The sequence below is a fragment of the Corvus kubaryi genome, unplaced genomic scaffold (assembly GCF_017639235.1).
Source record: "Corvus kubaryi isolate FWS band 111438036 unplaced genomic scaffold, C.kubaryi_AGA036_p1.0 37394, whole genome shotgun sequence".
Classification (NCBI taxonomy): Eukaryota; Metazoa; Chordata; class Aves; order Passeriformes; family Corvidae; genus Corvus; species Corvus kubaryi.
In genome coordinates, this window is record NW_024581133.1 from 2,832,937 (window position 1) to 2,858,764 (window position 25,828).

General features: G+C 42.9%; 4 protein-coding genes across 12 annotated transcripts in view; 3 read left to right on the forward strand and 1 right to left on the reverse strand.

The window, feature by feature from the left end:
* The first annotated feature begins 963 nt into the window (after positions 1–963).
* On the forward strand, positions 964–6,544 carry BLOC1S6 (biogenesis of lysosomal organelles complex 1 subunit 6). The gene is made up of 5 exons (XM_042039147.1): positions 964–1,153; positions 1,836–1,980; positions 3,048–3,135; positions 3,742–3,828; positions 4,606–6,544. Exons 1-5 carry the CDS (start codon positions 1,087–1,089, stop codon positions 4,723–4,725), a joined length of 507 nt encoding a protein of 168 aa, XP_041895081.1. The 5' UTR covers positions 964–1,086; the 3' UTR covers positions 4,726–6,544.
* A 1,833-nt stretch (positions 6,545–8,377) lies between these two features.
* On the forward strand, positions 8,378–17,192 carry SQOR (sulfide quinone oxidoreductase). 3 transcript variants are annotated; one of them, XM_042039144.1, is made up of 10 exons: positions 8,378–8,547; positions 9,790–10,041; positions 10,377–10,547; positions 11,038–11,091; positions 12,690–12,884; positions 13,745–13,954; positions 14,421–14,604; positions 15,439–15,506; positions 16,361–16,539; positions 16,730–17,192. In XM_042039144.1, the coding sequence occupies exons 2-10, from the start codon at positions 9,808–9,810 to the stop codon at positions 16,785–16,787; spliced, it is 1,353 nt and encodes a 450-aa protein (XP_041895078.1). In that variant the 5' UTR covers positions 8,378–8,547; positions 9,790–9,807; the 3' UTR covers positions 16,788–17,192. The 3 variants fall into 3 exon arrangements, with proteins under 3 accessions (XP_041895078.1, XP_041895077.1, XP_041895079.1); XM_042039143.1 differs by lacking the exon at positions 8,378–8,547 and adding an exon at positions 8,985–9,010; XM_042039145.1 differs by lacking the exon at positions 8,378–8,547 and having other exon boundaries at positions 9,788–10,041.
* A 246-nt stretch (positions 17,193–17,438) lies between these two features.
* Positions 17,439–20,407, reverse strand: LOC121669745 (nicotinamide riboside kinase 2-like). Its single transcript, XM_042039146.1, has 8 exons — positions 20,119–20,407; positions 19,879–19,969; positions 19,422–19,467; positions 19,094–19,280; positions 18,785–18,856; positions 18,034–18,140; positions 17,738–17,829; positions 17,439–17,628 (listed from the first exon to the last, which is right to left on the reverse strand). The coding sequence occupies exons 1-8, from the start codon at positions 20,142–20,144 to the stop codon at positions 17,623–17,625; spliced, it is 627 nt and encodes a 208-aa protein (XP_041895080.1). The 5' UTR covers positions 20,145–20,407; the 3' UTR covers positions 17,439–17,622.
* Positions 20,408–22,681: 2,274 nt separating this feature from the next.
* SPPL2A (signal peptide peptidase like 2A) overlaps positions 22,682–25,828 on the forward strand; it is a 39,586-nt gene continuing 36,439 nt past the window's right edge. Inside the window, exons 1-3 of one of the 7 annotated variants that reach the window (XM_042039766.1) lie at positions 22,682–23,424; positions 24,841–25,048; positions 25,478–25,579. In XM_042039766.1, coding sequence (XP_041895700.1) covers positions 24,995–25,048; positions 25,478–25,579 — 156 coding nt within the window. In that variant the 5' untranslated portion in view covers positions 22,682–23,424; positions 24,841–24,994. The remainder of the gene's footprint in view (positions 23,425–24,840; positions 25,049–25,477; positions 25,580–25,828) is intronic. The other 6 variants (XM_042039760.1, XM_042039763.1, XM_042039757.1 and 3 more) reach the window with 6 other exon arrangements.

Consider the following 25,828-nt stretch of genomic DNA (forward strand, 5'->3'; position numbering starts at 1 on the left):
CATTGTTTTGCCTTGGTCTGTTTCCGAAGAGCATTAGGGGGACTGTCTGAATTTAATTTAATCTTGAATATTTAGGAATATATTAAAATACTGCATTAAAAAAAACTTTGAGTGGTGCTTCGTTAGTTTCTTTCTATAGTTGCACCTGCATTTCTTGAAAAGACCTTTATAGGTAAAAGAGGGAAAAAATATAAATCCTACCATGCGATATAAAAGTGATTTTTCATTAAAGAATATATATACTTGCAAGTTGGTTAGAGCAGGGTGCTGATAACACCGAGGTGGCTGTTTGATCCCTGTATGGCCACTCACGAGCTAGACTTAATGATCCCTCTGGGTCCCTTCCATCTCTGCTCTGTGATTCTGTGTGAAGTTATTGCTCTTGCAGACTGTTGGGGGAGATGCAGAGACAGACCCACACACAAAAGCTAGTTATTCATTTCCTAAGAAACAAAAGCTACGAGTAGTCTATAGTCTGCATGGTTTCTGGACAATAAAATACAAACCTATTAAACAGATGAGCAAGGACGTCCCTAGGAAAGGGCACCTGCAGTGATTTTAGTTGTTTTCTGCCGCGGCAGCAGAGCTCACGGGGCTGCGCTGTGCTGCTCCCGCCTGGCAGCCGCTCTCCCCCGGCACGCTGGGACGGTGCCATTGTCAGGCCCCTGCACCCCAGCGGGGTCTCCGCGGGGCCGGAACCGCGCACACCGAGGCTCGGCCCCGGCCCCAGCGGCTGCTCCCGAAGCCAGGCGGCCTCCGACGGTCCCGGACGGGCCAGGCCCCCCCGGGGAGCGCAGGGGAGCGGAGGGAAGGCGCGCCCCACACCGCCCCAGCCCCGGCACGGCCCCGGTGTCGGTCCCGTCTCATCGTCACTCAACGCCACCTGCGTCACTTGCGCGTCACTTCCGCGCCCGGCGCGGCCCAGTCCCGGAGGCGGCGGCTCTATGGTGCGGCGGCGGCGGGGCGCGGGGCGGGGGGCGCCGGGCCGCCCCGCTCGCTGAGGGCAGCCGGAGCCGCCTGCCGCGGGCTTGGGCGGCCCTACCCTGCCCTGCCCTGCCTCGCCGGAGGGCGCCGGGAGCGGCAGCGATGAGCGGCGCGGAGCGGCCGGAGGGGAAGGAGGCGGCGACCGCGGGCGACGCCGGGCGCTCGCTGGGTGCGTGAGGGGCGGCCGGGCCGGGCCGGGCGGGACGCGGGTGCGGGAGGCCCGAGGAGAGGCTGCAGCCGCCGCCGGCCCCGGTCAGAGCAGGGCGCCCGCCGGGAGGCTCCGCTACCCCCCGGTGCTACGGCCGCGCTCCCTCGGAGGCGAAGTGCTGCCCCCGGCAGCGTTCTCTCCGGTGCGGGGGGCCTGTGGGTTAAAGGGCTTTGTCTTCCACGAGCACTGCAGGCAAAAAATAATCATTGCGTGCCCATACGAAACTTAGAGTAGCTGTGAACCAACTCCTGCAAACTCTCGGAGTTCAGCATGAGGTGTTTCAGTGAGCCCGTGTTGTTTTGAGTGACAGGTGAAGACCTTTCATAGCCTAGTTTGTTCTCAGACCTTGAAAGCAAAGGTTGGGGGCTGTTAATGTTTAGGTGCTCTTGATACATACTCAGAACACTGATGTTGCCCATTTTTAAAAGGGTTTACCAAGAAGCTTGTGATACAGGCCTGGGAGTAAGGGAGGAATAAAGAAGAGGAGGAAAATGAAATCCCAGTTTAGTTGAAAAAGTGCAGAGAATTTTAACGTCAGTGTTTTAATGCTTTCAATTTTTGAAAAGGAAAATACAGTTGCTCTAGGTGAAACTTGAAGTGTGTGCTGAGCTGTCACATTCAGCCTTGCTGTTCTTTGGTGTAGGTCCCAGTGATGCATCTCCAGATGAAGGAGTTGTAGAAGATCTGCCTTTAATAGATGAGAAAGCTGTGGAGCAGCTAACTGAAGGATTGATCTCCCACTATCTGCCTGATCTTCAGCGATCAAAATTAGCACTGCAGGAACTTACGTAAGCAGATTTTTGAAACCGTCTTCATATCCATGCATATTTTGTTTTGCTACTTTTTTCAGTATAATGTGCCAGCTCCCTTTAAGTGGAATATAGTTTATCAGCATTTCTGTATCCTGACTAGAGCAGCCTGAATAATTCAGTGATCTGTGGGAGTACCAGCAGGTGTATAAGCTGCAGTGTAGCCTGTGAGCACTTTGGCTGAAGAATGTGTAACGCTAGAAGACTAAAGTCCCCTAAGCCAGGCAGAGCAGAAGACATGTAGATTTCTTAAATGCTTATTCACTTCTGCAATGGAAAAGTGTGCTAAAAGCTGGATTTATTTTGCTTGGAGACATGCAGTTTGTATTCAGGGCATCTTGTAGTGAGATATATTGTTTGTTGTTCGGTCTCTAAACTGTATTGCAAAACACTTGAAAAATACAAGTAAGGAGCTAAACAGATAAGAGTTTTGTATACTGATTCCTCACTGATAACTGAGAGTAGTTGATTTCAAATGCAGACCAGATCTGCCACGGATACGGAGGTACTGGAAAGAGCTTTACACAGATCCATCTCAGGTTTTGCAGGGTACCGTGGTTTGGGTTTCACTACACATGATGTGGTTATGCTGCTGCCAAGGACAGCCTTTGTCTGGAAAGACTTGAGCTGATCTGTGTGGGATGGAGATCCTTAATAATCACCAGGAATCCACACAAGTTCTGTACAGAAATAACTTAGTCTTGCATCATGACACAGAGTCACCCAAGTAGAAAGTCAAGAGCTAATTGTTCTTTCTTTCATTCAACCACTGCAACCTGGAGAGTGCCTCTTCAGAGTCTAGGGATATTCATGCTGGATATCCATGCTGTATGATGCCAGCTGAATTTGTGCAACAAACAGTAGCTTGGATTTTTCTAAAATAATTTACTCATTTTTTTATTGAAATCACCTAGCAATGCATAAGAGGAATCTGGTACTGGGAAGTGTATATTGATACTGTTTTGATTAAAAGTCTATTTAAAGGACTGGTTGAAAAGCATAAGTGGTGCTTCACTTTGGGTTTATGCATCTTTTTTTTGTTTTAGACAGAACCAAGTGGTCTTGCTAGAAACATTAGAACAAGAGATTTCAAAATTCAAAGACTGTAACTCCATTCTTGATATTAATGCTTTGGTAAGTACCAGTAATGCCTTTTAAACTCTAGATTAGCACAGATTTTCTTGCTGAAGCATTAGTAGCAGCTTGTGTCTTTTCCTTGTCCTTAATGACCTACAGAAAGAAAACCAGTTCAGATATTAGGGACAAACTGCTGGAGAGGGTGGGAACCAGCATATTTACCTCAAATAGGAAGGGCAGTGGGAAGAGAGCACTGGCTCAGTCAGGCAGCATTAGTGAGACTGGCTGTTCAAAGCCAGTAGCCAGAGCAAATGTACACATTTTTTTCGGTAGGATTGAGGCCCAGCATGGGCTCTGTGCACTTCCCCAGACTAGCAGGAAGGGTGCGTGAAACACTCATATATGGGGCATAAAGTGGTAATATTTTTGTTCTGTTTTGTGAATCTTAACTCAATAGATTACTGGGTACAACTGCTGAGATGTAGTAATTTTCTATATTGGTATATGTAATATGCAAATTTTATATATAAACTTGAACATGTTTGTTCCATTATCAAACTGTTCTGGTAATCACTATGTTTTTGATTGCTATTTTGCTGTGTAGCTTTATAAAACAACTATTCTAACTTAACAGTCACTGCTTTAACAGTTATGGTTTTTAAGTTTTCAGAAGCTAAACACTATCACAACAAGTTAGTGAATATTAGAAATGAAATGATGATGCTGCACGAGAAGACATCAAAGTTAAAAGTGAGTGGGATAAATATTTTTACTTTCCAATACAGATATTTATTTCTGTATTATTGACTTCCAACTTTTATTTTGGATGCATGCTGAAAATTCTGATTAAAATAGAATTTTATCTTAAAAGGATGTTTTCAGTAGCTCCAAGCCATGTATGTTTTTAAACTTTCATTTGCTCGTAATGGTGCTCAAGCAACTTACACATCTGAACTGCTCCTAATTTTCAGTGTCATCTTCATGTTTAGATGATGTAAGAATCATGCCTTGTTCTGTTGCTTAATCCACTCCATTCCAAGTAGTTCTCTTTGTTGTTTCAGTTTCTTTTCAATGGAAACTAGATTGTGACAAATGTAAGAATTTCTCCTATTTAATGTACAGTGGCATAATTAATTAACAGTGGCATAAGTTCAGTGGCATCATGCTGTATCGACAGTCTCTGGTTACATTCTGGCAAGGTTAGTCCTTCAGTGTGTTCAACAAGAGAATTTTTTCTTAGAGGCAGTAAATTGCATGCTAAGAACCTTGTCAAGTGTACCCAAAGGGTGACTTTTAGTGAGCCTGAAGGGATTCCAGTGTGTTTTTTCCCAGTGTAGATCACAAACTTGCCATTTCTGAACAGTAAGCTGAAAGTGGGAGGGATGAAGCCAACATGAACAGTTTATGCTACATTCAGTCATAAGGAGGGTGTGTTGGAGAGAGGGAGAATGGGAGGGATTTTGTTTATTGCACCAACTTGAATATATCTATAAAACTTAAAATTATTTCCTTGTCTTTTCTGTTCAGAAAAGAGCACTTAAGCTGCAACAAAAGAGGCAGAAGGAGGAGTTGGAACGAGAGCAGCAACGTGAGAAGGAACTTGAAAGAGAGAAACAGTTAACAGCAAAACCTGCAAAGAGGACCTGAAAGCAGAGCATGCAACAACTTATCTGAATGAATGATTTCTGCATTCACTGGAATTAAGGCAGACTTTGCTTAAATTGGGCTATAGCTGTTGCTAGCAACAGTCTACTCTGTGGTATTAAAAATTCCAGAATGGTAATAACAGAGTTGGTAATTCTCACATTTTTTCATTTCGGCCATTCAAGTTGCCTTCCTTTGTAATGCTATGCAGTTTGATATTATTATAATGTAAGTTAATTTTTATATATATATGTATATGGGAGAACTAGGCATCCTAGTTTTAAGTACCTATCAATTTTTGTTTTCATCTGTTCTTTTGGTGTTTAGAATTCTGAGAGATATTTGATGACTAGCACATGTTTTTCAGACAAAATGCAGAATACTTCTTAAAGTTCAGTTCTCATCACCAGACTTCAGTGGTTGCATTTTCACTGAAACTGCTTTGTTTCAGGCAGTTGGGATCTGTCTTTGATCATAAATACTGATTTCTTGTGCAGCCTTAGTTTGATGCATCTCTAATGAACTGAAGAAAATACCAGTGTATTTGCCTAAAATTCACTTCATTGCAGCAATCTTAGGTTTTTTGTCATCAAGTAAGTTAAGAACAGCTTTAAAGTAACTTCTGAGTAAGTTCCCAACTGAAATGATTGGCAGGGGGGAAGCAGAACACTAAAGATTGTCGAAATTGATTTGTGCACAATGCAAAGATTAATGAATTTGTGCTTCCACAAACATTTAGTTCAAACCAGGAAACTGTTGCTTCTGTAATGGTTTATTAGGAAGACTTGTGTGGTCTAAGCATATTTTTGTGGGATTAGAAGTTGTAGTTTCTTCGTCTTGTGTGACAAAATAAAACATAACCAAAACTAAAAAATTTCCACTTCATGTGAAATTCAGCTACCTGTAGGAAAACTACTGCATTTAATGTCTTTTCCTTAACAAATTAATCATTTGCACTTCGGGGCTATATAAGAGATTTTTTGTTACTTTGTCCTCACCCAAATTGATGATCATTAGTGTGTACTGATGATAAATTTGGAATGGAGGTTGATACCCATTTCTCTGAATGTAATTCCTATCTTGCAGCACTTGGTGTGAACTCACATTCAAATGAATGTACAAGTTGTCTAGACTGGTAAAAGAGCTTTAAATTATTTGTTCCTTCAGTCTAACAAACTAGTTATTATATATCTGTGTTTCTTTTCAAGTATATCTGTGTTTCTTTTTAAGTAATAATGTAAATGGTGTGTTTTAAAGTAAGATAAAGGGTAAGCTATGTAAAGTTTTCCATAAAATATGTATAGGAAGGTATCACAGGGGCACAGTCAATTTTACTTTTTCTTCTGTTTTAGATTACTCACACAGTGTACACCTGCCTGGACTTTCTGTATTGTAATTTTCTGAACTCCTAATGTCCTGTTCTTAATATTTGGCATCTGTTTCTGTGAAAGATGTACTCTAACAAGTACCCAGCCATCATGCAAGGTAAACTGGGATAATGTTTTGGGGCAAGAAGAACAAACTACTTAAAGTAGTCTGAACAGACACTGAAATTCTGTTACTGAACCAGTATTAGATTAAGCCTTTCCACAGGTATTTTTCCCTGAAGTTGACTCATGTCTATTAATTGCCAGTGGACTGTTGGTCTCTGCTGTGGTTTGTATGTATTTCTAAGAGAAATGTAAAGAATTTCCACAGTCCATTTTTTGGAGCAGAATGTACATAACTAAATGTTGTCTAAGTATTTTATTTTGTAATGTAATTTCACAATCAGATTCTGGGAATTAAAACTGTTCTCATTAAACTATAACATGAAACTAGATGCCTCAGTATCCAAATCAGGATTGAATTCCTTTGATATTTCTTGATTTGTATGCCCTCATGTAGAATCCAGTTTACTGTGTCAAGTCATATTCTGTCTCTCTGTCAAGAACCGTTTGGTTTTTTCCAAAGAACTGTGGTTTTATGGGGTTTTGTTTTGTTTCAAAAAATCATGGTATTTTTAATTAAAACTAGAGAATTCTAAGAAATTCATATAAATTTATGCTTTTGAAATTTGGTACATTTCAGCATTTGGAATAATTTCCAATCAAAGGAATAAAAGCTGACAGTACTTGCCTGAGTAATCACATACACATACAGAAAAATGTGATTGATTAACTTTTCCTACAAAAGTTTGGTAAGATCTGGGTTTTCTATGAATAAGGACCTAATTTTACTAAATGACCTTTCTGTACTAAAGGGGGGAAATTAATAAAAATATATAGGATGAAGTTTGTTCAGTTTACATAACTTCCATTAATGTGTTCTTAAATTACTTCGGTGAAAAGTACAATTCAGTATCTCCACAGGATGTTCTATCAAATACTCTTGTAAGTCTTAATGCATAAAAGCAAAAGCTGCATTGGATGAATCTAACGATACTGACATCTAAAAATGTGTGCTTGCATCAACATGCTCAGCTAGAGTGAGCAATTCTATTGCTGTGTACACTTAGTCATGCTTGCTTTTATAAAAAGTTACTTATTGAGTAGATAAATGTGGTAGTGTAGGCTTAGGATTAGGCAGTGTGTGCCCAGCCCTCACACAGCAGCTCCCACCCTCTCATCCTGCCTGGACTTTGGAAAGGTTTAGGCAGCGCTCCCTGCAGCTGCTGGAGGCCTCTGTGCTACAGGTGAGGAGTTTCTTCATGTTTAGTTTGTGAGATGTTTCTGAAGTATGGAATTCGTTTGAGTGATTTTTTAAATTCAAATTGCAGGCTATCTCTGTAAGCAGTCTGTGGGGAAATATGCATGGGAGCGTAAAGACAATACTGCAATATTTAAAGACAATCCTAAAAATATATGTTAAAAAACCAGCCCAACAATTTTCACATGAACAGAGATGAGGATCAACCTCTTAGGACAAAAGAAGATGTGGAAAAAAGGCTGCAGTCTGATTATACCAAAGCAGGTGGAAACAGGAAGTTGAGAAACTCATAAAAATTATAAAAATTGGCAGTTTGAATATTTTAAAGGATGTAACCATAAACCCTAGCCCCTTTTTTCTCTTTAGAGAAGTTTCTTGTATTAACAAAGATGTCTAATTTCTGTGTCACGGTTTAAAGATGCTTATTGTGTCTTCTTTCAGTACATTTTCTGTCCAGTAAAACCCAGACACTGGGTGTACAGCAGCTTTGAAAAGAGAGCCTTTGCCTATCACTGGGGAATGCACTCCATCAGAGCTCATTTATTATTAATTATCTGTCTAGTAAGAGTTTTGGTGTTATTTTATTAAGCTTAATTGTTTTGCTGGTTTTTCTGTCTATAGAAAAGGGTCACTAGATGATGGTTTAGGGCTGGTGCTTACAGGTAACCTGAGAAAGTTCAGATATTGAGGTATCAGTGGTCACTCCATCACAGCTACTGTAGTGCTCATGATTCTGGTGTAGGCCAGCCCTATGCGAGCGACCTGTGCTGCGCCTGTCTAGCTGGGACTCCAGGCTGCCTCCAGCCGAATGCGCAGCAGGGTTTCGAGCCGGGATTGGCAGGGGGCCAGGTTTAGGACTGGAGTTTCAAAACTTCGGGAAGAACGGGGTCTGGAGCTGTAGGTGCGATCGGTACCTGCCCGGAGCGGAGCGCCGGGCTCAGCCCCTCGCGGGGGCTCCGCGCCCACCGCCGGCTGCGCACACCCAGCCCGGCCCTCCCGGCCGGACCGCGGCCTTTGCCCGCGGCCGGGCAGCACCCGGAGCCTCGAGCTCCGCCCCGCCACTCCCGGGGCCCGGCGCCGATCGCACTCGGGCCGGCGGCGCGATCCTTCTCCGCCCCTGCTCGGCGCAGCGAGCGGGTGAGTGCGGAGCCGGGAGCGGGGCCCGGGGTCCGTCCTGCCGTGAGGGAGCGGAGGTGCCGGGCTGGGCCGAGCAGGGAGGCGGCGGGAGCGCCGTGCCGGGGGGAGCCCGCGGGCCGCAGCGGCCTCGCCCAGCGCGTCTGGGGTCGTGGCCCTGCTCCCCCTGCAGGGCCGGGTCCCTTGGCCCCGGCGGGTGCAGCAGCGGCGGCCTCGGGGTCCCCTGCGGCTGCTGAGACCGGCGCTGAGGGGCTCGCAGGCTCTGGAGCCGGCTGGGGCACCGCCCGCCGAGCTCGCACACGTGCATGGGTGGAATGCTTAAGCTGCTGATCTGCGGCCAGCTGTTTAAGGAATAGTTGCAATGATCTGTACTTCTTGCCGGTAGGACTTTTCTAACTTCATTTATTCCAACTTCCTTCAATAAACTGGTTCGATGAAGTGGGCAGTCTGCGGAGATTAGCATCTGGTAGGTGCCCCGGAGAGGAAGAAACTGCAGTTGTCCTGAGTGCTTCTTTATGAACCGCCGTGCTTCGCTTAAGTGTTTGTTCTAAGCTCTAGTTGAAATACTGAGGTGCTGAGCTCTCCTGCTCAGTCTTAACTGTGATTTTTTTAAAGTGCATTTTCCTCAGTATTAAACAGACTTATTCTAAAAACATGCAAACAAATAGAGTGAAAGGAAAAAGAGATTTAAGAATGGAGGTCCATATTTTTAAGTAACTGCCTGCACAGATGATAAACAGCCTTCTAAAGTGAAACTAACTTATTCTGGAGTTGGGTGTTTTGTTCTGAATGGGGAGAGGATGAAAAGAAAATGTCTGCATCTTGGAAACCTTCTGTAAAAATTATTAACATTTGTTTTACATTGGATGCCTCTGAGATTTTTCTGTCTCTGTCCCAAATTGTAACTGTAAGCATTAATAATGGGCCATTATAAAGAATTCAGGGGACACGGACATGAGGGATGTCAAGATAGCACAGAAAGGTTCAGAATGAGTTGCACAACTACATCTAGTGTCGTGGAGAATTTTTGAAGCTGGCATTGGAAGATTTTCTTGAAAATATTTGAGGTTTCTGGTGTAATTTTGAAACTCTGGTCTGTAAGTACCAGTACAAAAGCTGTAATTCTTGCCTGATAACTCCAGGATTTAATATGATAATTTTTGCCTTGAAGACTAACCCAGGCATTTAAATAAATATAAATTCTGCCTCCTGTAATTGTTGCTGGTGCCTTTCCTTATCTCCTAGCTTCCCACTTAATGAAAGATGTCAGCAATTGGAGCAGTGTCCTCCTGCTTCTGTCTCCGTCCTGGTGTGTGGTTGCTGAAACCAGGAATGCAGAAGATGAGCTCCTTTGGCTTACACACAGCAGCCAGGTGTGCTGCCAAGGATTATTATGAAGTACTTGTGTTGGGTGGAGGTGCTGGTGGAATTGCCATGAGTGCTCGGATGAAGAGGAAAGTGGGGGCAGCAAATGTGGCTGTTGTTGAGCCAAGTAAGGTGAGTCTCCCTCTGCTGTAAAGCACTGTAAAGAGTAAGCATTTTACATGGGACCAGATGGGTCTGATTCTCATCCCTCTCCAGCCCCACGTTTTTAGCTGTGGAAAGTAAGCCAACTAACCATCTTTCAAAAGGTTTTGCATGACATTTGCTTACCCATGAGATTTATGCATCCCTGCAGCTTTGTCATGGAAAAATCTTGGTTATTTATACAGCTTCTTTTGTTAAGAATAATACAGTGTTAAGAGTACATTGCTCCCATTTGGAGTGATGTGCCTTCATCTTTAAGTCCCTTTAAACAGTTTTGAAATGTCCATTTGAACCTTTTATTTCAGACTCATTACTATCAGCCACTGTGGACCCTGGTTGGTGGTGGTGCAAAGCAGCTGGCAGTTTCTGGACGTCCAACAGGAAGTGTAATGCCTAAAGGTGTTGAGTGGATCAAATCTCAAGTTACAGCATTGGATCCAGATAAGAACTGTGTCTGGCTGGAGAATGATATCAAGGTAATAATGTAAAAAAAAAAAAAAGAAAAAAAAAGTTTTTTATTTTATCTCATGAGCTGTCTACTTCCTGCAGATCCCCCTAGAACTGCCTATTGAGCAAGACTCCACCATCTAGGAGGCCAGGAAATAAAACTTAGAAATACTTGATCCTAAAATATTTTTCTAATAAAAATTGCAGTAGATAACTAAGTTAGAATAACATCAACTCAAAATACAATTATCATAAGCCTTTGCCCTGTTTATAGTGAACTGAACAGAAAAGAGAGAATATTTTGCTCCAGATACCTGGGTCCGTGTATAGCAAAGGTTGTGTGTGTAACTCATAATGCAGTTAGCATTTTAACTAGAATTCTTAGAGCTTAACTTATGTTACTAATGCTCCCTATATCTCCTTCCCTTGTGACCCTGTTGCTGTCAGGTAACTGAAATTTACTTTGAGGTAATGCTTTGGTTTCTTTGTCTAAAATACTTTTTTTTCCTTACGCAACAGGTATCTTACAAGTATCTGATAATTGCCCTTGGAATTAGTCTGCATTATGAAAAGGTATTTGTTTTACAGTAATCACATTTATACCAGTTTTAATAGCATCACGTGCATTCATTAAAGTAAATGGCTTTTCAGTATTGTTTTTACTACAAGGTATTGAACACTGCATGAATTAAAGAGCTAGAAGACAAATGACTTTACTCCTAACCCAAATTACCCTTGGGAAAGTCTTTTCTGACAACTTTGTTGCATCTCTGTGGCAATATCAGCAGATGGGGCAGCAAGTTAAATCTAGAACTTTAAGGCAGCCTGTAATAATGAGATAAGAAGGTATGCTGACTGTAGTCTGAAGCATCTCTAACGTAATGAGAATGAGAAACACACAGCAGTAGGTAAAATCTGTCCTGCAGAATTAATTTGACCTACCCTCACCTTTCTTAAAGAGTGCACTTCAAAAGGAGCCAGCTGAGTCACCAGGCTTGTGTTTAAATAGGCCCTGGGGCCCTTCCCTTCCCTTAACACTTCACACGGTGGCACTCAGAGGTAAATGTTGGTGCAAGAATGACCACAGTGATGTGTAGGAGGAGGAAAATGCAAAGGCAAGATGTCTGAGCAATTTGACCCTCTTGGTTTTATCCTGATCTGAATATGATGTAGTACCTGACAATATACTTAAGTATCTCTTCGAAAAGCTTTCAAGATGTGTGTAAAGCAAGAGCTGGTCTCAGTTAACTACAGTCACACACAGATTCTGGCGATTGGGTCGGTGGAGGGAAGAGTTGCAGCATATTCAGTGACCCTCCTCTCAGTCTTCACATGTATTGCTCCAGCACAAGCTGATAAAAGTAAATTCAGTGTTCACTAGCAGAAGGCATGTAATACAGTTAATCACACTCTGTAATGAAAACTCATAGTACCTCTAAAACAAAAGTGGACACTTTTAAAAAAGGGATGTTTTTTCTTTAGCAAGAGCCTACTCCTGGTGCAGACTGGAACATCCCAAACACATTGCAGCATGTGTAACATGACTCCCATTTTCTCACGGAATTTCTGCAATCCATTATTTTGAAATGGGTACAACTTCCTTCCTCACAAGCAGATGCTCAGCTCATAATAGGAGTAGCAGGGAAATAATAGCTGGATACAGTTTAGTAGAACAAAGTAACCCTAGGCAAATATAGGTGTCTGCAACTGAAAAGTTTCCTTCAGCTTATAAATTTTCGTTTATGTAAACATTTTGTAATTATTATGTAATAATTATGTAAACACTTCGTAAATGTTTGGTTGGTTTTTTTTTTTTTTTTTTACATGATTTTTACTTGTGATGATGTGGCAGTGACTTTATAAATTCTTACTCTGAATTTCAGTCTACAAAAACTTGGGTCTGGGTCTGCACTGAAGACTTATGCTCAGATGTTGCAGACCAAAGTAATTTCACTAAATGTTACATCTACTAAATCATCTACTAAATTCTAAAGGAAATACCTGTTTTATTGCTAGGCCTATTTTTAAAAACACCAACTACCAAGTAAGTATGGGCTTTCTTTCTGGTAGAAACTTCTTATATAGCTATTTCTCAGTCTATATTTAATACTTGTCAATGATGACAAAACTTTTGCCATCTGTACTTGAAACCTTAATTTCTCTTTTCCTAGATCAAAGGCTTGCCTGAAGGTTTTAATCACCCTAAAATAGGTTCCAATTATTCAGCCCAGACAGTAGAGAAAACATGGAAAGCTTTACAAGATTTTAAGGAAGGAAATGCAATCTTCACTTTTCCAAATACTCCAGTGAAGTGTGCAGGGGCTCCTCAGAAGATCATGTATTTGTCAGACGCGTACTTGAGAAAAGTAAGTATTTTACCCTCTCTGCCCGTGCTTGTTCTCACAGTTGGAAGCTTGTTCTAAAGGTTTCATATTATCTTTAAAATGAATATAAACCACATGAGAGTGCTGTGACTCAGGATTATTAAAGTGACAGAGTCGGTTTTTCTATTTTTAATGTATAAGGAATGCAGGCAATGGATTGTACATAAATATTTAGCATATATTTAATACCAGAGAAACTTGTAGAATTCAGAATCCTTACTGAAAGAACTGCTTACCCTGCTTCTGGTGAGTGCAGATACAGCTGTTACCAGCCTAATTTATAACTTCACGTGGTGCACAAAATAACACTGGCTGGAAGTAAGTAATTCTTGTTACTTTAAGTACTTAATAGTTGTTGCCATTTGTCTTTCTACTAGTCTGAGAAGTGGCTATGCTTGCTCCTTGGGGCACATTGTCTCAGCATCAGGAGGAGTCTTAGCCAGGCTGTTAAAGCAAGCTTAGTGGAAGCAAAAGACAACTTCAGGTGGAAGTGTCAGGCTTCATATATGTTTAAGTTTCATGAGCTACCTACTGGGTGAATACCTGAATTATGCATAGAAATGAAGGTTTCAGAAAGCTTTATAACACTAAACTGCTTCAAGCAGTTCCTCAGTGCCTTGCAGCCACCTCTTCTCATAAGTCATTTGTGTGGTGTCTTCAGTACCTCATGCTGAAAGGGGTCTACCTTCTAACATGGTGTGAAATATTAATTAAATATTCATTAACAATTGACCTGCATGAATAGTTCTGTCAGCTCTTTAGTAGTGCAGCATAGTTCTTTTGTCTCTTCTAGCTTGTCACAGTTTCTTAATAGAAAAGGCTAATTGGCTCTCCTCCTGCAGACAGGAAGACGTTCCAAAGCAAACATCATGTTCAACACTTCCCTTGGTGTGATTTTTGGTGTTAAGAAGTATGCTGATGCATTGCTTGAAGTAATAAAGGAGAGGAACATTGCTGTTAACTATAAGCGCAACCTCATAGAAGTTCGGGCAGACAAGCAAGAAGCTGTGTTTGAAAACTTGGACAAACCTGGAGTGACTGAAGTTTATCAGGTCAGGAGCTTTCAGACCCCTCATTTCATTCTATTTCTTTTCCTTGTGTACTGCAAAATAACTTCTACATTGTAATAACATAGTCTGCTTCATTGTGTATTGTTCCTACCCCCTTAGAGTACTATCTCTAACTTTAGCAGAGTATTAAAAATTTTGAAACCAAGGTGGAGAGAAGAAAAAATCTCTCATAAATTATGCCTGGAGTCCAGTATGCCATGGGAATGTCTCAGGTGTGTATGGAGGAAGGCAAATTGCTTCCAAATGGAGTTGCTTGGTAAGGTCCATGTTAATTAAAGGATGCACTTGAAATTTGAGAACAGATTTTCATTCTATATACTTGTGTTTAAAAAACCAAACAGACACAAACCCAAGAAACCCTCTCTCCACACTGTACTTATTGCCTTATACCAACAGATAGAGTTTGCTGTGATGAACTAACCACTGAGTGCCTTTTCTTTCTGTTTAGTATGAAATGCTTCATGTCACACCCCCAATGGGGCCACCTGCTGTACTCATCAACAGTCCTGTCTCAGATGAAAGCGGCTGGGTGGATGTAGATAAGGAAACCCTACAACATAAAAAGTATCCTAATATCTTTGGTATTGGAGACTGCACCAACCTTCCAACATCAAAAACTGCTGCAGCTGTAGGTAAAGTTGCATGTGTATGTTTGTGTGTGTAAATGACAAGAGTGGAGTCACATTAAGCTTTTTGTTAGTTTGCTACTCCTGAGGTCATGATTTCAATTTTGAGCTTTCAAAAAGACCAGTCTCATGGGCTGACCAGCTAGCTACAGACCATGTCAATGCCACTAACCCAAGAGTTCTGTTCCAGGTACCTCACAGCTGAACTAATTCTATTTTTTGTGTTCACGGAATGTCATAAAATGAACGAAGTATTCTTGTATTACAACATCATTCAGTAATGAACCTTTCTGCTTTATCTTAGCTCCTCATGCATGTGTCACCTAACTGATAAGTCACTTCGAAAAATCACATGTTCTGCCCTTGTAGCCACAGGTTCCACAATTAAAACAGTTTTAAGTGTATGGTCTCACAACCAATAAAAGGCAAATAAAAGAGTAGGAAAAACCTCAGGGTATACAGTATGTTATTGATGTAATGTAAGAGTGGGGTAGTCAACTACTTCAGTGAATGGGTCTACAGTTACAGCACTCAAAATGAAACAGAACTTCAGTGTGCCAGAATCTCATGTTTGATAAGACTGAGCAAGTATAGTTTGTCATAGGAGAATGGGCATAGGCTAAAAATACCAGCTCAAGTTTCATTAAGCTTTAGCATGTTCGAAACAGTGAGGCCAAAGCATTAGTCCATTTTTTTTTAATCTGGGACACTAAACTTACATGCAAATTCAATTGCAACTGAATTGTCCAACAAAATGCCTGGCTACTACTGTTTGCTTTACTAATGACAATTGCTGCCTGAAACAAAGTCTTAGTACACTTCTTTTTCTTTCTTATTTAGCTGCACAGTCTGGAGTCCTTGATAGAACCATTTCTCTGGTAATGAAGAACAAGTTGCCAGTTAAAAAGGTACTTTCTCTTAGGGAGAAATTCTCTTGAATGTTTTCTCCCTTCTTACACAGGAAGTCTTGCAAGCAGCTGAGCGTGTGAGGCGTAAGGCAGGAAAGGCTTTGCCTCCGCCGCTGTGGTACTAAATGGCTACAAGCTGCATGTCAGAGGAGCAATGGAATTGCACAGTTCATGCTCTTGATGCTGCCATTAAAAGTATTATCTATTTGATTCCCTGACTTCTGAGCTGAGAGAAGGTTAAATGCTGATTAGTCTGGGTTTTTCATCAGTACAAGTGACTTATTTACACTGTTAAGGTAATCCCTGTTCCAGAAAAACTCTTGCAAACTTGCTTCTCCTGTATAGGACATGATCTTTTAAAGAGTTAAACAGAAGCTTTTGTGCTACACTGTGTTAAGCCTATAAATATGTTCAAATTTGTCCTTGAGCTTTTACTTTCATTTTACACATGGCTTCCTTGGGGTACTAACCCAAATATCCTGCATTTCTCTGGAAATTCTCACTAAAGATAGTTTGCCTGTTAAAGTAAACACCAGCTCTCATCCATATCTTCTGGTCACCTGTTCCATTAGTTACAATAACCAACAATTAATGACATTATGCCCTATTGTTCTAGGTTAGGTCTAATTTAAGCAATGTTGTTAAGCAGATCTACATTTGAAACGGAATGGCTTGGTATTATGGTCATTAAACCATAACAGGTCTAGCAGCCTTCCAACTTCACTGGTATTTACACTGTAAATGCGGAAGTCTCCTAGGAAGTTGTTTGGAAATGTGAATTTTAACCATGCCTTGTAAAATCTCAGCATTTAGGCTTTGGTCAGAATAATGAAAAGTGGTGTTTTTCATTGCAGTATGATGGATACACTTCCTGCCCCCTAGTAACAGGCTACAACAAGGTGATTCTGGCAGAGTTTGACTACAATGCTCAGCCTTTGGAGACCTTTCCCATTGATCAGAGTAAGGAGAGAGTAACCATGTACCACATGAAAGCTGATATGATGCCTCTGCTCTATTGGAATGCACTACTTAAGTAAGTATTGAAGAAAAACAATCAGGTATAGACACCTGTTCTGACTTAGTTCCTTGCCAGAATAGAAGCAAAGTCCATCCTTAGTTGTGATCAAAACAACCCCCTAACACTTATCTCTTAACAGTATTAACTCTTAACTTTCCCCAAGCCCTACTTCAGTAGTATGTGAAAGAACTTTCTCTGCTTCCAGGGGATACTGGGGAGGACCAGCTCCTTTCAGGAAGCTCATGCATCTGGGCTTGAAGTAACTGCTGCTTCTCAGTGTTGGTTATAACCTTCCAAAGAAATGGACTGTTCTCACACTGGATCAGTACATATCTTCCCTCTTGGAATACCTGGCAGACATTTAATTTTTTTTTAAATCAAGCTTTTGTCACTAATTCCCTTTCCTCCTACTGTGGATTAAGCCTTCATAGTGCTCTTTCCCTGCTCTTCTGTGTAAACTGAGGCATTAAACTGCTCCTGTGTTTACCCAGGAGTCTCAACTTGCCTTACCCTACAGGTTACTACAGGAATTGCTATAACAATCAATACTTCTAAAGCTGTTATGTAAAATTTTCTTCCTGACCCTAAAGTGAAGTGTCTGCATCCAAGATCAGTGCATGTACTGGATTTAACAGTGATTCAATGCTAGTAAAATGGCCTGACAACTCTCCTGTTGTACTCTCATTTTTGAAGAGCATTAATCCTAGTTTCTGAGCATACCTGCTGCCTAATTATTACAGGAATGCAAGCAGAGTTGTGAAAGGAAAGAAGTCAAAGCAATGTCTATGTATATGGATACACACTCTCTCCTAGGACAGTTGTGCCACTGCACATCAGTTCCACTATAATCTTTTAACCTGTGACACTAAGAACATCACAAAAAGAATCACCTGAGAACACATACTAGACTGAAATCACAGACAAGGGGGAAGTGCTTTTTAATTATGACCATATAGAACTCAGTTTTCAAGGGAAAGGTTGAACAAAGTTGAATTTAAGAGTTGAGTCTTCACAGAAGCTGGAACTTTAGAGGCAGTCAGGTAGACAGCATGGAGCAAACGGGAATCATCTTCACTTGCAAGAATCAGCAGCAGCAGCTTATTTCTAAACAAAAGATAAATGTGAACGTATTTCAAGTTACAGCTTCATGCTTTTTCAACACAGGCTTTAAAAGGGTTGCCTTTGAATTTTAAGTACAAACATGAACATATACCTGGGTGTTAAGTAGTTCTTCAATCTTATTCTGGATCTGCCCATACACATCATTAAACAGCTCCTCCTTTGATTTTGTCCCATTCAAATGGACTTAAAAGGAAGTAAAATAAGAGAGCAATAATAGAATGTCTCTCTAAGGTAGTCAGATCCTAATTTAAAAAGCATGCACCCAACTGGTATCAGAGAAATGTAGTCCCTCCACCTGCTTCATTCACTCCTCTCATGCATCTAACCAGAATGTAGTGCACAGGTTTGAAAAGCAATCTCAAAGTGCTTTTGTCATTAAAGACTTACCCACATCAACTCCAAGTTCTTCCATTATCTTCCTGTGCTTTACATACATAGGCCAAACATGGCCGTCAAACAATCCAGGTGGATCTGGTACAGTGTAACTCCTTGAACTGTAAATTAAGGAAGGTATTGTTACTCACAAGTAGTCAAGTAACAGTTCAGGGAAATGACAGCTCCTTCACTGGGTTTCTCTACACATTAGCCTGAGCCCATTGATTCCAGTTTGGTTTCTGAGCTTATCAAAAGTTAGTAGTTAGCAAGAGCTGCAAGCATCAAGTTATGCAAGTAAGTTGAAATTTGATGTGCAGGCCCGAAGTGTTCAAAATGCAAAGAGAGTTCCTAAGACCGACTGATCTAAATAGTGATGAATAAGCTCTTAAAAGCTTTAGCAGAACTCTGGGTAAAATAGCTGTCTGCTTATTCCTCTTGAAATGTAACATTAATACTTTTCATTTGCAGTAAGAACACTGTATGTGTGCAAACATACAGCCAAATGTAAAACCTCAAGTAGTGTGAGATCTGGGAACTCTGGAAAACCAGCAGGGGAGAAAGCCTAGTAAAAGGTCTGTGCAGAAACTGAGCATTACATACACAACACAATAGTTTGGTTGGAAATTTTAGGTCAGAAAGAAGCTACAGTCTCCTAACACAGCAGCTACATTTGCCTTTATTCCTTCTCATCTAAAATCTTCAGAGAAACCAAGTCTTGAATGGAGTAAGATGTTATTTGGCTAGCAAGGGAACTCAGACTTACCTTCTTCTCCTTTTACACTCTTCATATGGAATGGAAAGGAAGTACCGATGGTGGAACACATCAATCAGTGGCCTGAAAGAGACACGTGTTGGTTACACCTCAACTAATTAGTAGCAAAACCCAGAAAAGTACAACTATACCCATTTCCTGTACTTAGAGTGACCTTTAGACTTGTGACACCTAAACTTGGCTGTAGTTAATGCCAGCTGTTAATTCTTGGTTTAGAACACGTAGTTTTATTCCTCTGGAGGCTTGCCCATCACATAAAATAATGTAAAAATCAAAATGTATGAAGGCATAATTGATTACCTGTAAGTGTAAAGCAGGAAGCCTTCAACAATAAGAATGTGGACTGTTTCATCTCCTCCCTCCTTATCTTCCAAGATCTGGGTATCCAGTGTGTTGTTGATCCCATGAGAACGTTCAAACTTGACTGGGTTTTTTATCCAAGCATTTATGGTACTCATCATAGCTTCCATATCTAATGCACTAATCACTAAGACAAAACAGACAACTATTATTAAGAAGTAATTAAATATAATCTAATAATGCAGTCAGTGCAAAACAGTTCACTTAAAGAATCAGAACACTCTTTCAGTTTTTGAGTTATGCTTTGATAACACTAACAGAGGCTTACCATCATACTGTTTAAACCCATCTTCAACTTCTATTTCAACTTGGGGCTGAAACAGTAACAAGAAAAAAAAAAAAAACTGCTTGGTCAGAACAGCTACTGAGAAGCTTAATATCCCTTTCAAAGCAAGATTCAAGATGCAAACCCTGAAGCTACGAAGTGGAATCTTAACCCTCCACCAGGTTCCTTTGCATGCAGATAAACCAGCAGTACGAGGCTCAGATAAAGCCGCCTGCTCCTCTATCTTCCCACGGACACGAGCACAGCGCTCCACGGAAAGCCATGGGGAGCCGCTATAGCGCAGACTTATCCGGCAGGCGCACGGCCCCGCCAGGCAGCGCAGGAGCCGCGGGCAGGGCGGCGCAGGAGCCGCGGGCAGCGCGCCAGCAGCGCGGGCGGACGCCCGCGGGGGTCACCCCGCGCCCTCCCGCGGCCGGCAGGGGCCGGCGGGCCCGCTCACCTTGAAGAAGTCATCCTGGTGCACCACGCTGCAGTTGGGCAGGGCCCGCATCAGCCGGCGGGTCAGCGTGGTCTTGCCGCCGTTGGTGACCCTGCGGCGAGAGCGCGGCCGTCGGGAAGCGCCACGTGGGGGCCGTGTCCACCCCCCCACCCCCACTGCGGCACCGGGAGGGGCCGGGATGAGAGACCCGAGCCCGTCCCGCACCCCGAGCCGCTTCCCCCGCCCGGTCCCGGCTCTCACCCGCCGATGCCGATGATGATGTTCATGGTGTGTCCGGCGGCCGCCCGGCCCGACTCCTACTGCCTGTTTCTGAGGGGCGGGGGAGGGACCCGGTGTCTCCGGTACCGGCCGTCTATGTGCCTGAGCCGGGACCCGGGCAGGGGGGAGGAAGGGGCCGGAGAAAGAGGAGAAGGTGGAGAGGGGAGAAGCTAAACGTCAACTGCTGGGCAGCGCCATGGTCGCTCAGAGCAGCAGCAGGGCCGGTCCGCGCCGCGCCGCGCGCTCCGCAAAGAGGGGCGGTGCTTGCGCGCGCGCGCCTTCCCCTCGCGCGCCGCCGCGCCCATTGGGCGGCCGCCTCCGACGCGCAGCCAATAGGAAGCGGCGTGACGCAGGCGGCTCGCGATAATTGGCCGGAGCGCGCTCACTCACGCCCGGCCGTGTTACAGCGTGGCCGCTGGGGGGCGCCCGAGGGCCTCCGCGCCGGGGAGGGGCGGGGGCGCAAATGTGGGAGTTTGGCGCCCCCTGGCGGCTCTGGTGGCGCAGCGCGGGGCCCCGCGCTTCCCTCCGGCCCCGCGAGGGCGGAGCTGCGGCAGCGTCGGGCGCTCGGGCCTACCGGCGGCTCGGCTGGGTCCCGCTCCGGACACCGGCCCGGTTCTGAAGTGAGGAGCTGCGCTGGGGCCGCGACCGGCCATGGCTCCCCGCGAAGGCGCGCGAGGCTCCTGAGGGAAGGCCGCGAGCGCGCGCGGTGCGCCCCCTGCCGCTGTCGCCGGCCCCGCGAGCAGCGCTGCGGGCAAGGTCACGGCGCGGCCCCGGGGCGGCTCGGCACGGAGCGATTCTCTTCTGCAGCCCTCTCTAAATGAGGGCAGTTCCCTGCTTTTCCTGCTTCCATCATATGCTTTTCCTTGGCAGTCGTGTTTGCTCATCAACCATGCCTGAGGAATTCTATCTTTTCTTGTTAAGGCTTTTATTATCATTTTATGATAATAAAATGATGATTTTATGATGAACATAGCTTTGATCATAGCTATGATCAAATTTATGATCATAGCTTTTTTTTAGTAACACTTAATTTTGTAATTTACAAGCCAGTTAATCCATTCAATGTGTTTACATTATCAGTGGTGGGTGTGTTGCCAACCATTTGCTTGCTTTTCATTATTCTTACTATTTTTCTTTTCTGGTAAGACTGCAAGCAAACCTCAGTTGATTCCTTTTGCAGTTGTTTTTAACTTCCAAACAGAACACATAATTTAGTCTCTTGACTTTTTTTCTTTTTTGAGGGGGAATGGACGCTTATTTGGAAATACATTTTTATTTTCCTTTTGAGATTAAGGTAATTTAGCTCATTTTTACTTTGAAATAGAAGAGCTGCCTTTGTGGTTTGGGGGGTTTTTATGTGTGTGGGTGGGTGGGGGTATTGTTTGGTTGGTTTGGTTTTGAAGAGTCATTTTTTAAATATGTCTCTCTACTTAGCTTTGGAAAGAAGGATGTCCTCATAGTCACACCCATACCCCAATTTCTTAGGTTAAAATCCTACACACCTAGATTATTGAAGAGCTCAGGTAAAACCCTACTCTGAGCTTTCTGTGAAGCTCCAGGATGGCAGACCAATATATACATTTATGCTACATAACAGCATCATTATGTAGTTTGAGGAATGCATCCCAAACTCAGACTGTAATCTGTACATACACTGGTAAAATCAGGATGCTACTTGCAAGCAGCTAAGCTCACTCCACAGCAGGATTTTAGCTGCTTGGCTCCAAGGTTCTTCCAAATTCTTGGTAATTGTTTTGTACTCTTCACCTTTTACCAAGCAAGATGTACTCTTCAAGTTTCATGCTCAAAACTAATACTTGAAATACAAGTTTTGCTGTCTTTTGCCACAGCTTGTCATTCAAATATATAAACATACAAGCGTTTGAGGATTTTAATGTGATGTTGATGTCAAATGAGCAAAGGAGGGATAATGAACAAATTAGAAGCACGGTGGTTTTTAGCAAGGCATTTAGGCTGAAATGCGCTGCTTCTTGCATGAACTCAGTATTGACAGAGCTGGAATAAAAATGACAACAAGTGGGCCCAGCAGTAATCCCAGTTTAACGCTGATTCGGGGCAGGGGGATGGCAGCCTGGGCCCGATGTGTGACAATACACACTAACTCTACCCTCGTTGTCTGCACTAACAGCTCGAGCCAAGGATTTTGCATGATCTGACCTTGAGTCTAAAGGCCAGCTGGGAAGAATAAATATGTTTAGTGATGTTATTTATCACTCTTATCATCCGTCTCTTATCTATGCAAAGAGAATTCTTTTGGTTTGATTCAAGCAAATATTTTCCCTTGATAGTTTGTAAGTAAAATACAAGAAGATTTTTGAATACCTTTTAATTCATAGCAGTGGTAGATTGCTACACTCAGGGAAGTTTATCTCAACATTCACAAATCTCTGGGGCACTTTAAGGCCCCGGGGTCCAGCAGGGCTGTGCATCCTGCCAGCGCATCCAGCATCCGTGTCTGCGAGTGCTAGCCATTCCCAGGCCCTTTGTCTCCTCGCCTCGATGATACTGCTGCCATGGTGAAAAACAGAGAGAAAGAACAACAGGATATTGTCCCGTTCTGGTCTGCGTGCCAACTGTGACAAAATGTTGTTTTGTCCTTGGTTTGGGGATTCTTGTTGGCTTTTACTTGTCCTGGGTGAGCCTGAAAACGTTAAGATGTTTTTAAAATTTTTCCAGTTAGTGTGGAAACCTTGAGTGTCTGGGAGCAAGGTGGTGTCCCATGCCCTGGCACAAACATTCCTGTCCTGGGGAATGATTCTCTGAGTCATGCAGAGGAAAAGAAGCGTTCTGATGTGAAAGACAACAGGAAGGCGTTCAGCACGCTGTGTGCCAGCAGGACACCTGCAGAGCTGCCGCAGGGGTGGAAGTGAGCCACAGGCTGCATGGAGAGTGCTGAGAAAACTGCACGGCTGCACAAATCTGACGCCAAAGCAGGGCTCTATTTTTGGCCTCGGCTCTGCGTTTCTGACACCTGTAGGGACGCGTGAAGCGCACACGAGCCTTGTGCAGCACCTCCGGGAGCGGAGGAGCCGCCGCAGGGCACGGGAGCGCAGCGGAGCGTTCCTGCTTAGCCAACAGGATTAATTATAACCCAGGAATATGAACCGTAAATGTGCTGAAGCTGCCAAGACGGGAGCTGGGTGTGTGCCAGCGCCTGAATGAGGACACACCATCCCGTCAGGACTCTCCGGGAGCAGCGGGCAGCACCGAGGTACGCGCGGAGCCCCACGGAGGGAGATGGACAAATGGGGGTGCGGCAGGAGGACGGTAGGCGTTCAGCTGTTGCTTTGGGATGGGCATGGTGTCTCAGTCAGTCTGCTTTCAAAATAGGGGATCTCTGGGGGGTGACACACTTCATGATTTTAAAGAAAATCTTATCTTTGATGGGGTCTCATTAACATGCAACAAACCCAAAAAATCTGCAACTAATGTGAGGTGCTGGCAAAAGCTTTGACTTCTGCATGTTTTTATGGTTGTGTGGACCACTGTCCCTTCTGGTGGTGATAAAGACCGTTGTGAGAGCATGAGGCGAAAAATGATGATTGAGGCAGAGAACGAGTTGTGTTAAAACCACTTAGGATAAACCGGAGTGGCATAAGACACATTCTGCAGAAATGTATCCTATAGGCTACCTAAAACAAAGGGGCAGACATAACAAATGCTTTGAAAGATAAATGGCAGAAATTTTAAGAAATCTGCTTGAAGTGAGACGTGATGAAATGTTAGAAAACCACAAAGGTGAAAGAAATAGATGTGCTAATTACATAATTGTGGGACTACAGAAGAAATGCCCGTGAAGGAGGAAGCTTCTGCTGGTTGGTTGTGAAAGGTTTAGTGGGGTTTCAGGAAGACTGAATTGATGAAACTATACCTTCTGTTACGCTGTAAGCTTTAATAAAGTAACAAAACTTCCTTTAAATGAACATGTTGTAATATTGTTTTAATGATTTGGGTATGAAAAAGTTAATTTTAAAGTCTACTCTATAACCCATGATTTGATTTGAAGGAAGATACGTTTACTAAAAAAAAAGTCAGTAACTACTAAAAGCTGGGCTGTGTCCTGGCTTCAGGGCACTTAGAGTCAGTGAGTTTCCTGGTTGTGTCTCCAGTTCAGGATTGCTATGTTAATATTTTTATACATTCTGGGAAGCTCTAAGCTCTGATGAATGGTTTCTCTTGCTGGTATGCACGGCTTTTCTCTTTTCTTTTAAGGGCTATTTGGAGTTGTAGAAGGCTCTTTGCTTTGAGCTTTTCCATATCTAAGAAGAGTAACTGTATCATATGTAAGGCTGAAACTTTCTTTTGCCTCAGTTTGTAAATCTTAAAAGGTCAATCTGTTCAAAGCTGGTTTCTTGCAAAACAGTAAATAATTCATAAGTATTGGTTAGCTCTGCTTGCAACCAGATCATGGACTGTTAAACAAGACTTGACTTAATTCTAGCATTGTTTTTATTACATTTCTATAAAGAACTTACACTACTCTCTGTGAGTAAATATGGAGAGTTCTTAACCCTGATTTCTGACATGAACATGAATTAATTTTAAATTGATGCTTCTCTACTCTACAGATATGTTTAAAAATGTAATAGTCTTGGTTTAGTCTTATGAACTGCCTACTGCTCAATAACTCTTATAAAACATTGATGTATTTTAATATGAATTTAAATAATAATCTCTTTGCAGGTATACTTATAAGATGCATTCTGTGATCTCTACCAGTGAACCTGCACAAGCAATTCCTTTCTAAGCTCACTCTAGGAACTGCATCTTGGTCCTAGTACTGCTTGAACTCCCAGAGAAATAATTACACAAGGCCTATTACCTACTGAGAAATAAAATGACTGAGTTCCTGGTTTGTTTTAACTGGTGCAATGGTGAACAGCCCCCGCCGGTAGGTGGATGCACAACTGCCACCCTTTATCAGATTTGAAATTTTGTCTTTCAGTTACGTGGAAAATGCTTTCGTTTTCCTGTTGTTTTGATTAGTTTGGGCAAAGTAATGCAAAAGCTAAAACCAGTCCTGTTAAACTATGTTTGAACTGTGTGTGCTTTGCCAGAAACTTAGACTGTATGACTGCTTGCAGTTTTCAGGCCCTGACTTTCCAATATTAAAGAAAGCTTTTGCTAAAATTCAATTAGCAGTAATAAAAGTGACTTTCATCATGTCTTACTGCAAACAGTCTGAAACTTCAGCCCTGTTGCCATGAGGTGTCATTACGGGTCAGTACTGGCTATCTATTTTTATCTTGGCTACTTGTTTCTGGCTGAAAGCTGCTGACGTTTTCTGAATAGAGACCTAAGGTATCTTTTTGTCTCATAGAAGAGGCGTCGGAGACTGGACCGGAATATGATAGGAGAGCCAATGAACTTTGTACACACGGCGCACGTCGGGGCCAGAGAGATGAGTGGTGACTATTCCTCAGTAAGTATGCACCTCTGGGAAAAGCACAAATCTCCCCTCAGTAACCTCTAGAGCAGGGAGCTAATGAAATACTAGCTAATTGTAAGAGAGAGAAAAATCTGATTTTTTTTTTTTAATCAGTAGAATAGCATCAGAACAGAACTTTTGGTTTGTAAACATGAGATAGTGTGGGAGATACACTGAGCAGGAAGTGCTCATTTCCTCAGTATCTTTACACATGATGAGAACCCATCTTTCACATGATGAGAT

Coding starts and splice junctions, on each gene's coding strand:
- LOC121669745 (XM_042039146.1), bottom strand. CDS start 20,144: ATGAACATCATCATCGGCATCGGCGG. Junction 18,141..18,784: donor GAGTGTAAAAGGAGAAGAAG/GTAAGTCTGAGT, acceptor CTTAATTTACAG/TTCAAGGAGTTACACTGTAC. Junction 17,830..18,033: donor AGAACTTGGAGTTGATGTGG/GTAAGTCTTTAA, acceptor CTTCCTTTTAAG/TCCATTTGAATGGGACAAAA.
- BLOC1S6 (XM_042039147.1), top strand. CDS start 1,087: ATGAGCGGCGCGGAGCGGCCGGAGGGGAAGGAGGCGGCGACCGCGGGC. Junction 3,136..3,741: donor TTCTTGATATTAATGCTTTG/GTAAGTACCAGT, acceptor ATGGTTTTTAAG/TTTTCAGAAGCTAAACACTA. Junction 3,829..4,605: donor AGAAGACATCAAAGTTAAAA/GTGAGTGGGATA, acceptor TTTTCTGTTCAG/AAAAGAGCACTTAAGCTGCA.
- SQOR (XM_042039144.1), top strand. CDS start 9,808: ATGTCAGCAATTGGAGCAGTGTCCTCCTGCTTCTGTCTCCGTCCTGGT. Junction 14,605..15,438: donor AAAAACTGCTGCAGCTGTAG/GTAAAGTTGCAT, acceptor TTTCTTATTTAG/CTGCACAGTCTGGAGTCCTT. Junction 16,540..16,729: donor TATTGGAATGCACTACTTAA/GTAAGTATTGAA, acceptor CTCTGCTTCCAG/GGGATACTGGGGAGGACCAG.